Consider the following 10,826-nt stretch of genomic DNA (forward strand, 5'->3'; position numbering starts at 1 on the left):
AAATTACCTTAATTGTTTCTGGACATAGACTTAATCCTTTGGATTACCTTATTTTAATTGGTAGAGTATTTGTCACTACCTTTCTCTTATTCATTCTTTTGCTTTGCAAGTTGTGACAAAAATTGTTTGGCATCGGAAAGGAGACTATTTCACTATTGTTGTTCCTAGTGATATCCTAATTATGAATTTTAGTTGTACTTATTTTTAGTCATTCCTAGTGCCTATTTTATATCTCAGTTTTGTTTCTTTATTTTTTCTAATACACACTGACAAATTGGAAATATATAAAAATCATGACATTATACCTAGTTACCTAGCCTTTGAGGCTGGAATCAGGATGAAACCTAAAGTGCCCTGAAAAGTTTAGGCATACCAAATTCTCTTTTGTGTACCATAAAAAGGAGTTCCAGAGGAAGCAATAGAAGACCGGTTAGTTGTTTTAGTTATCTAATGTTTGGAACATCACTGAACAAACAATCAGAATAAAAGACTGTATCAATCCCACTTTTAGAATATGATGTTAGCAAGCAACTCCTATATTCCTTGGTCGATGTCTAGATATCATATGCAAGTTACACTATAGCCATTGGTTATGCACATTTATATTTTCTGCGTTTTATAAACCTTGAAACTCCCTTGACGTATTTATTATAGGTGATTCAAGAGCAATCTTGATACACCAACTCTCCAAGAAACACACACAAAATCCTTTTAAGAAGTTACATGGTCTTCCAATAGCTGCAGTTTTTCATCCAACACGGCCGATATTCTTTATATCAACCAAGAATCATGTCTGTGTGTATGATCTTTTAAAGCAAAAGCTCATTAAGAAGCTTGAGACTGGTCTTCGTGAAGTTTCTTCCATTGCAATTCATCCAGCAGGTAATTTTCTTATAGTTTTTTTTCAGCAAAACTTGAATTCATGTGTTCTTTTCTTCATACAATGTTATTAGGCTCTGTGTTTTATTACTTTTTATGGTATCTTACTAACTTCTCGCATCTCTTATATGATGAATTTCCAATTTTTAGACCCTTCTCTTTAGAAGTATCTAATCTTATTGTGTATGATTTTTAACCTGCAAATCTACAGGACCCATCCCAAAGACATAACTAATGTCACCTTCCATCGCCTGTACCCTCTCTTTGCCTCAAGTTCCGAAGACTGCACTGCTTATGTGTTCCATGGGACGGTGTATTCGGATCTTAATCAGAATCCTCTCATCGTCCCATTGGAAATCCTGCGTGGCCACAACAGTTCTAATGACAGAAGTCAGTTGTGTTGCAAACTTTGTTATTTTCCTTGTTTTTCATTTACCGTGTCTAGCACTACAAGAAAATTGGGATTTTACAACACTTAAAAGATAATGTTTTTTAAAAAAAAACGTTGTCTTTTTCTTTTTAACAACGCTTTTAGTGAAAAATGTTGTCTATTTCTTTATTTTCTTACTAATAGACAACGTTTTTTTAAAAACTGTTGTCTATTAGTGATTTTTATGGGTCAAACACAATGCTTTTTAAAAAACGTTGTCTATTGTCAAGCCCTTATCTAAATCTAGGATGATCTGAACCGTTGGATGCAACTAAAGAGTAGAAAAGACCTAGGTTTCACTTTGGCACCCACCTTTATCCCGAATCTCTCCTACCAACTCACGCATAGTCTTCTCCTCCCTCTCCCCTCTCCGCGAATCTCTCCTTCGAACTCCTCTCCGTCCAACCTCTCTTCCATAAACCCCTCTCCACGAATCTCTCCTCCGAACACCTTCAAACAGTGAGCTTTTTTAGCACCAATCGCACCTTGCCTTGAAAGCCTTCACTGCCGCTCGAAGCGAGCAGTAGTACGATGTCGATCTCAACCTCTACGCGTCTCCACCTTGTCTAGGTGCGGATCGCAGCAGGAGATTGATACCTTGGTTGCTGATCTAATGGAGGAGGGATGACTCTCCACGGAGACCTCCAAGGGGGTTCCCTAATGGCCGATTGATGGCGAGGAGGAGAGCTAATCGGCGAGCCGATCAGCGATGGTGTAGAAGGTCAAGATTGGATTTTACTTCGCCGCGTAGTGAGCGCTGAACGTGGTGTTCAACATCTACAACAAGAAGGTTCTTAACACCTTCCCCTACCCTTGGCTGACCTCCACACTCCCCCTTGCTGCCGGCTAGCTCCCTCATGTTTTAGGTCAAGTTTGATTTAACCTCTTCAAAGAACATGTTGAAATGATAAAAAAGATTTATGGCAATGCAAATGTCCGTTACGCATGGCTTGCTTCCTCCAAGGATGCGGTGGATGAGATGATGTCTCATGAGGTTCTGAAGCAACCTGTGCAGAAATGACTTTATGGAAATGGACTTCATCTTGCCCTTACAAATTGCTCTGATATATGGTAATGCTTCAAAAATGACTACATTCTTCATGTTTTTTTATCTTGAGGATTAACACTAATTTCTCTTTGTAAAAGCTGCCAACCATTTCTTAGTGTATCACCAAGTGCTTCCTCTATTTATATTTTTTCTTTAATAATAGCCCATTGTGAACAATAGCTCACAAAATCAATTTCTTCAAATGCTTGTTCCTCAACATTGTGTAAGCTTTGTGAAGATGCTTCGGTAGTTATGCAGGATCTATAAAATCTTGAAGTTTTGATCTGGATAGGCGAGGTAACAAAATACTATAGATGTAGTTGTAATACAAGCAATTTAAGGTGCAACAAGAAACTGTATGATCTATAGCTTGAAATTTTTGTCTGATGCTGATATCCGTCTGCAGCCAAAAATGTATTCATGCCACTATACAGTGTTTTGATAATACGCAATGAGGATTACCATCCTTGTTCAGAAATGATTGTAAGTTGTAACTGAATTAACATCCGCTATTGCTAGTTCAGGCCATGTTGCCAAGAAACTTCCAATGTATCTCTAGTATTCACTATTTTACAGTATGTAATCTGTTTGAATAGTTTTTTCCACCATTAAGTTTAAGTTCTTTATCAGTATTTGATTGTAGATGTTGAATGACCATCTTGTTCTATGCTGTGAAAGATTTATTGCTGTTAATTTTATAGCAGTACCATATACTTGGGTTCTGCATGATCTGAATGTATCTATGTTATATTCCTTTCACATGAAAATTGGCTACAGTGGCAATGTAAGAATGTGCTATACAGACAGATCATGTTTTTTTCCCCTCCTCTGAATGAGTATGAAATGATGAGATGCTATGCTTTTACTGCAATTTCCTATTAGTTTTAGATCTTTTAAGACACAAAAGATACACTTTTACTGATCTTCACATAAATTAGAATATTTCAAAGAATCAAAATCAAACTTGATAGCAGGAAACAATTTATTTTGTCAATCCCCAGAACTTGATAGTAGGAAACAATTTATTTTGTCAATTGTGGCATTATAGCTTGATAAAGTTTGTTGGTATCTTCTAGATAGAACCGATTACCCAAAAAGTGAAATTGTGGTTTTCTGTCTTCTAATCCTGTTGTTATAGGGAAACTGAATGAAAAAAATAGATTTCACCGATTACCCAAAAAGTACTTGTATCTTCTAGATAGATAGAACCATTGACAAATTGTAGGCCTATAAAAATGCTGAAATATCACTTTCATAGTTGTACATGTATTGATGAAACCATCCTCCTAAAGCCTTTATGAATATTTCAGAAGGGGGAGACCATCTGTCTTGTAAGCTATATGATCATCCAATGCTTATAAGTCCAAGATTATAAGGCATGTAAACAATCAAGAGTGTTTATCTAAAATATTGGAAGATGTTTGGAAGCTTTCTATTTTTTAAATTTTTATGTATTTGGGCAATCTTGGTGTTTTCTTCAGAAATTGATATTGATTGGTTATTTGTTTTGTGTAACTTCTTTTCATATCTAGGACTTGGAGAAATGGAATCTTTCATATGAAGAGGAAGAGGAAATTGTTAGTGCAATAACTCTTACACTCAATACAATTGTTAACAAGGAGCTGAAGAAGAGTTCACTGTCTAGATTACTCTCTTCTAGCTACAAAGCCATTGAGAAACTTGTATGTTATTTAGCTTGCATTTTTAAATTGTAAAGAGAGTGAATCTCATGCTTTCTAGAATTCTAGTTCATCCGACAGCGTTTTTAAATTACAGGTACCTCTCAATGATTATGTAGGATGTTTAGTAGAAGATCGATGTTGAGGAATTGTTATACATGATCACATGGATAATTACACACTTTATGATATCTATATTATATATAATATTGTCAATATTGGTTACATTGCTGTGACATCCATCGTTTATATATTGTTTATATTTTACATACGCAGCACAGGAAATTTTGTTTTTGTTTTTGTTGATCGTTGACTAAATTTTCATAATTTTCCTTAGCGTACGAAAATTTCTTTTGCATAATACTGATGGTATTGTTTTCTTTGACAGATACATAGTGGTAGGTGTTTTGTCCCAGTCTCAAGCCGTCAATCCATTTTGATCAATATATCTAGTAGAAGTAAGCATGCAGATCGTTGTCTTCGAGGTCGGCTAGCTATTTTGTGTTTTTTTTTTGTTTTAAATTTGAATGTCACTAACTACTTTGAAACAGAAATATTTAGTCTTTGTGTATAGTTGAATTCTCCTGTAAATACTAATACTTTGTAGTTGAATTCTATTGTTTGGTATGAGTTTGAAATCATTAGCTGAGCTAATTAATGCTATTTTATATGTCAAATTCGAATCTGGATATGGTAAAAGAAAATTAATAGTTTTGTAAATATAAAAAATGATTTTGTAAATAATTTTTTTAATTTTTTTTTAAAAGACAACGCTTTTAAAGCGTTGCACAAGTGTTGTCTTTGCCAAAAACAACAACGCTTTTAAAGCGTTGCAATAATGATGTTTTTGCAAAAAATACACAATGCTTTTAAAGCGTTGCAAAAGTGTTGTCTTTGCTACAAACGACAATGCTTTAAAAGTGTTGTCGTTGAGCAGACTTTTAACAACAGTGCCTTTAACAACGCTTTTTCAGGCACAAAGACAACGCTTTAAAAGCGTTGTCTATTAGCTTTTTTCTTGTAGTGTAGATTAAGAAACTATGGCTTTCTAACTCAAATAAAAATTGCAATTCATGCCTATCTTAGACCTAACATTAACTTATTAATTAAACAGGTGTTTTAGATTGTAAATTTCATCTGAGGCAGCCATGGCTATTCACAGCTGGAGCAGATTCTATCACAGCTTATCGCTTTGACCGGGATGAATATACCGCGGAAAGAGGGCGTCGGTGTGAGCAGAAGGCTGGCGGAAGGGTCAGCGTGGATGTACACGTTAAACAGCCGCTCCTGTCCGCGGAAGAACTCTGAATTGGCAAGGAACATGAACGCAATCTTGGGCGGCGAGGCCATTGGAGGCTTCTGGGCTTATGGTAACCTAGTAAGTATGCCAGTCGATAATGAATATTGCATCTTGTTAAAAGATTTTTTGAATTATGATTTGCCTCTTACACCTTTTTATGTTTTCCTGATGCCTCAAGGAGGAATACTAAATACCCTTTATATATATCACAGCCATGATATCCCAAGAGGGCTTCTAGCAACAACATTCCTCTTGGTTGTGTTTAACTGCCTAGTTTTCAGATATACTCCATGCTTGTTTTTGACAGCTTTGAAGCAGGTTATACAAGCCGAACAAATCGACCCTGCACGATTTGGGTTCGATCTGGCTTCCGAGTATTTTATGGCTTCATCTCGTTCTTCATTGGAGTAGCACTTCCTTTCCTGTCTAGTCTTGCTGGCATCTTGGGTGGCCTCACTCTCCCGGTCAGTGTATATGTTAATTTTTCTAATTTTTACTAAAATCTTTAATTTTGTTAGCTTCGGTTATCAGTGTATGAGCTTTTATCTATTATTGCCAATGAAGGACTAACACTCTAATCATGTACCCATAGAATTTGCAGTTCCTTTCTCACTGTATGTACAAGTGTTGTGCATTTGCAAATTTAATGAGGCTAGTGTGTCTGTAAACTTGAACAAACATTCTGATAATTTATAAGCTTTATGTGTTTTTTTAGAAATGCCTTAAGGTACTTCTTAATGAATTTTCTCATGTTGTCCAGGTACTTCTATAGATTCTTCCTCATGATATTTTTGTTTAGTAGTTCGTAAATTTTAAAATCTTGCTATACCTTGATTCATCAGAGCATGGGAATGAAATTTGAGGTTTACAATCTTTGACTACCTGTTATCAATATGGCCTCACTCAAAGTATTTTATTAAGATTTTTGAACTTACGCATCACCTTCAGATTTAAGTTAGTTACTTTATTTTCATTGTCTTTGAAGGACTACTGTTATTATATATTTTCCTGGTTTCTTGTCATGGTTATTCCTTATCCTCTATCCTTTATGTACTTTCTTTTGCTTTAGATGCTAGAACAAAAAGCAAACTAATGCTTTGATTGAGGTTATGAAAATTCATAATTTTTTGTGCTCCAGAGACAAATTAATTCTTAGCGATGGATTTGGGTTCAATTCCATCAATAAGAAAAATGAAAAACAGTACTAGACATGATTTTTGTTTAAAAATTCATGCGGGCTATGAAGAATGCTCCTAAACAAGGAGACAACAATGTTAAACAAACATGTTAACAACATTTAACATCAAAATAGTGTTGTAAATACAGAAATTGATTTTCCTCATTATTATTCTACTTCTCTGAACTTGGGATAAAAGCTACTGAGGTTCCTACACAATTGGGAGACTTTGCAAAACCAAAGTAACTAATTTATTAGGTTGAAATGATAGATAGATGAATATTATGGATACTGTTGTAAGAAGAATATTTACAAAACCAATGTGTAAAATTCAACGTGTGTTGGAGCTAATATTTGTAGAGTTGAACTTCGCAATAAATTAGATGTGACGTGAATTGTGGTACTTGGTGCATCAAGTGGTGTATAAGTTATTTGACATATTACTATTGAAGAGTCAAAGGATTTCTCAATTTTATTCTTAATTTAAACAAGACATTTTTTTCACTGGCCTCTTAATTCAAGCTCTTTCTATGTTTCAGCAATTTTTGGGAATCATGGAGAGCAAGACGTGGATATGGAATAGGAAGTCCACAGGGAAGAACATTGAGGTTAGCAGTAATCAAATCATCTTTTTGATGGTTTATTACTGATTTTTGCACAACTAATGTTTCAGTATAAACAATTCTCGGACTCAAAGATCGATATCTTCTATTACTGATTTTGATTGTTTATTACTGGTTTTTTATTGTTAATTTTTTGGATTATAAATAAAGAAGGCAACAACTCATCAGTACCAAACAAAATTTTCAACTCTTCTAGACTAAGCATATGTCTCTTCTTATGTTGGGAATCAATTTGTAAATGCCTATGATTTCTCTCAGAAAGGGAAGACCCTGGAGTTGGAGAAATCTATAGAAAACTTGAACGAACAACTATCTTCTGTCCGCAGCGAGTCCAATGCTAAAGATGATCTTTTGGCAAAGCAAGCAAAAGTAGCTGAGGAAGCAATTTCAGGTTAGATTTTTTTTTTCCTTTCATTTTCTTCCCAACACAGAAACTATGTTGTTTTAAGAACAAACCATGCATGATCTACTTGTTAGGATGGGAAAAAGCAGAAGCTCGAGCTCTGGCATTACAGAAACAATTGGATGATGCCTTGCTTCAGAAGAAAATGGCAGAAGAAAGATTAGTCGAACAGGATACAGAATTACAAGAATTCAGGCAGCAACTAATTTATTAGTTGTAAATACTGTTGTAAGAAGAATATTAGTTACTTTGCAAAACCAAAGTAACTAATTTATTAGTTTGTGTATTTTATGGATACTGTTGTAATAAGAATATTTATGTAATTTGTGAATATTTGTGTATTTTATAGATACTGTTGAATGAAGAATATTTGTGTAATTTGTGAATATTTACGTATTTTTTTGGTTACTGTTTCGGAAATCAAATTTGTACTGTTAAAAAATACTGATATTACATCGGTTTTCCACCGCTGTAAAATCGGTGTTATTAACTAATATTACATCGGTCGTATACCGCTGTCAAAATTGGTGTTATTAACATATAATATTACATCGGTTTTACACCGTTGATGAAACGGTGTTGTTAAGTGATACTACTCCGGTTAATAACCGATTCGAACACCGGTGTCGTTAAGTGATACTACACCGGTTTTAAATCGATGTTTATGTTAGTTAGAGTCCTAGAGCCAATCATTTGATGATTGTATGGACTCATGTATATCATATTCTTGTATATTAATAAAGGCATTTGTTTGGTTATTATACTTATTTATATTAGTGCCAAATAGACTAAGTATAATAGAGTCTTTGAGTAGAAGGTTCATACCTATATCAATCGATTAGTTGAATCGATAGTGAGATGATATAGGGAACACTACTCTAAATCATTCCTAGTCGAGTATTAGCATTCAGGGACAATGTTAATACAATAAGACTAGCATGTAGGTCAGCTCGATGACTTGATCTCACAAGTCATGGATATAGAGATATCAAGCTGACACATGGGTATATATTAGAGAATGTATACTGAATGACCCGCCATGAGAAAGTATCATGGATCGTTATATGAGTGTCATATACTTTCTCATGTGGCTATTAGTATGACTATTAGTCCTTAGACCTGAAGTCACCATGGATCCCTACATAAGGAGTTATGTACTTTAGTTTCGTCAAACGTCACCCGTAACTGGGTGGACTATAAAGGCGATTACTGGGTATGTAACGAATTATGCAGAGGGATGTGAGTGATGTAGATGGGATCTATCCCTCCCATATGACGGGAGCGACATCGCTATTCTTGATAGAGTGAGACCACTAAGTGCATGACCATGCCCAAATGAGTCAACATTAGATGTTGAGCTCATTTGATCAAGTGAGTCTACTTGGAGTTCAAGATTTATATTGATTAGAGGATGACACGGTCTATGCCTCACATTGATCAATCTAGATGTCTAGGATAGAAGGACAATGTCACATATTGTGAGGAGTCACAATTAGTAGTCACAAGGTAATGTCAGATCTTGACATTCTTGTAACTTGGGTAGTAATGATGTGTTGCTAGATACCGCTCATTACTTATGCTCCTAAATGGGTTTAGGGAATTGCCAACGTTACAAGAACCTATAGGGTCACACACTTAGGACAATTAGATGGAGATTAGGTTCATATGATGAACCAAGAGGATTAGATTCATTTGATGAATCAAATTGGATTAAGAGTAATCCTAATTGGGCTAACTTGAGTTTGACTCAAGTTGATTCATGTATTTAATGAGTCTAATTTAGATTATGACTTATTAAATCAATTTAATTTAATGAATTAGATTCATTATATTAAGTTGGCTCGAATCAAATGGTTGGATTAGATCAACCATGGTAGAGATTGGGTCAAGTTGGACTTGACTAGAGAAGGAAGACCAAAGGTCAATTTTGACTTGACCTTTTGCCACCTCATTGGTGAGTTGGCATTAGGTGGACCAATGATGATGTTCCACATCATCATGATGTGCCACCTCATGGAAGTTACAAAGCCATTTTCTTATTAACTCCACATTAATTGCATTTAATGGGGAGTTACTCTTGTGAAGAAAAGTGGCCGGCCACTTTGTGAATGGGTGTGAATTTGATTTTCATTCAAGTGGTGCATCTTCTTCCTCCTTCCTCTCTAGCTCTCCCTCTCCCTCTCCTCCTTACTTGGCCGAACCTTATCAAGGTGCTAGCACACCTTTGTGTGAGGTTTTCTCCATCTAAGTTGTCCGTGTGGATACTTCTAGAGGACCGGCGCTTGACGGTCTTGAGATCCGGCAAAACCTTGGAAGAGCGGGATTCGCGTAGGGCGCGCATCAAGAGTAAACACTTTTCTCGTAGATCTAAGTAGTAGATCGGTTTTTGAACTCGTACAAGAAATAGTTTTTCAAATTTTGTATACGAATCTTTGCACGGATCTACGGCTTTGGGTCTTTCGGGGTTTCCGCGACGCGAAAAAGCGGTTTTCGCGGCCCGACGAACCCAACAGTTTAAAATGGCAAACTTTTTATATCGCCTTCATAGATATCGGTCGAAAATGTAATAGACACCGGTGGAAAATCGATGTCTATGAGGGTTTTTTTTTGTAATGGCAATATGTGAAGTTCTTGGGTTTGGGCTGCTCCATATTTGCTGAATCTACTCGACTCAAAGGAAATATTTATTTTCTAATCCAATAGATAATTTTCGCATGCGTTACAGTGTTAAAAACACTCTACTTGATTTTTTTTTAAACGTAAATGAATTATTCTAAAAAAATAAATCAGTTTTTTTACTAAAAGTAGCCACCACGTTTCTTTATTTACTAAAACAAACACCCTAGTTTCAATACTATCAAAAAGAGCATAAAAAATAATATTATTCCCTTCCTACCCCTCCTGTCAACCTCCAAAATCCCCTTTCTCCAGATCTAATACATCCGAGACACATTTGTTTTGTTTTAAATTTAAAAGTAATAAAATGATTTGGATGCATGCGAGACTCATTCCCCTCTTTCTTACCTTGTGGAAATCCATGGTCATTGTCCTCCACCGAAACCTTAGCTTCGTGTGTCCTGGGGTCCAAGGCTTCCGACGGAATTCATACAGTGTGTCCTTCTAAGGCGGCGTCAAGACTTTCTGACGAAATTCACACATCTAAGGCGACATACGTTAAGGGTTTCTGACAAAATCCACATAGAGGTCTCTCCATTCAAGTGTTTAGGGATTTTTTTTATCGTAAATGCTCTCCAGAAACTATTCACCTTAGAAAGGTAAGTATCACG

At 35.6% G+C, this 10,826-nt stretch overlaps 1 protein-coding gene across 4 annotated transcripts; it reads left to right on the forward strand.

The window, feature by feature from the left end:
• Positions 1 to 1,633: 1,633 nt before the first annotated feature.
• Positions 1,634 to 7,769, forward strand: LOC122051149. 4 transcript variants are annotated; one of them, XM_042612110.1, is made up of 8 exons: positions 1,634 to 2,380; positions 3,890 to 4,039; positions 4,425 to 4,521; positions 5,151 to 5,414; positions 5,644 to 5,800; positions 7,053 to 7,121; positions 7,395 to 7,527; positions 7,614 to 7,769. In XM_042612110.1, exons 4-8 carry the CDS (start codon positions 5,404 to 5,406, stop codon positions 7,751 to 7,753), a joined length of 510 nt encoding a protein of 169 aa, XP_042468044.1. In that variant the 5' UTR covers positions 1,634 to 2,380; positions 3,890 to 4,039; positions 4,425 to 4,521; positions 5,151 to 5,403; the 3' UTR covers positions 7,754 to 7,769. The 4 variants fall into 4 exon arrangements, with proteins under 4 accessions (XP_042468044.1, XP_042468041.1, XP_042468042.1 ...); XM_042612107.1 differs by having other exon boundaries at positions 5,151 to 5,800; XM_042612109.1 differs by lacking the exon at positions 1,634 to 2,380 and adding an exon at positions 2,389 to 2,654 and having other exon boundaries at positions 5,151 to 5,800.
• Positions 7,770 to 10,826: the final 3,057 nt, after the last annotated feature.

This window comes from Zingiber officinale, chromosome 3A (genome assembly GCF_018446385.1).
Source record: "Zingiber officinale cultivar Zhangliang chromosome 3A, Zo_v1.1, whole genome shotgun sequence".
Taxonomy (NCBI): domain Eukaryota; kingdom Viridiplantae; phylum Streptophyta; class Magnoliopsida; order Zingiberales; family Zingiberaceae; genus Zingiber; species Zingiber officinale.

Excerpts from the sequence above, each read along its gene's own strand:
- LOC122051149 (XM_042612107.1), top strand. The coding sequence starts at position 5,627 with ATGCTTGTTTTTGACAGCTTTGAAGCAGGTTATACAAGCCGAACAAAT. Across the intron at positions 7,122-7,394 it reads CCACAGGGAAGAACATTGAG|AAAGGGAAGACCCTGGAGTT; the intron begins GTTAGCAGTAAT and ends GATTTCTCTCAG. Across the intron at positions 7,528-7,613 it reads AGCTGAGGAAGCAATTTCAG|GATGGGAAAAAGCAGAAGCT; the intron begins GTTAGATTTTTT and ends TCTACTTGTTAG.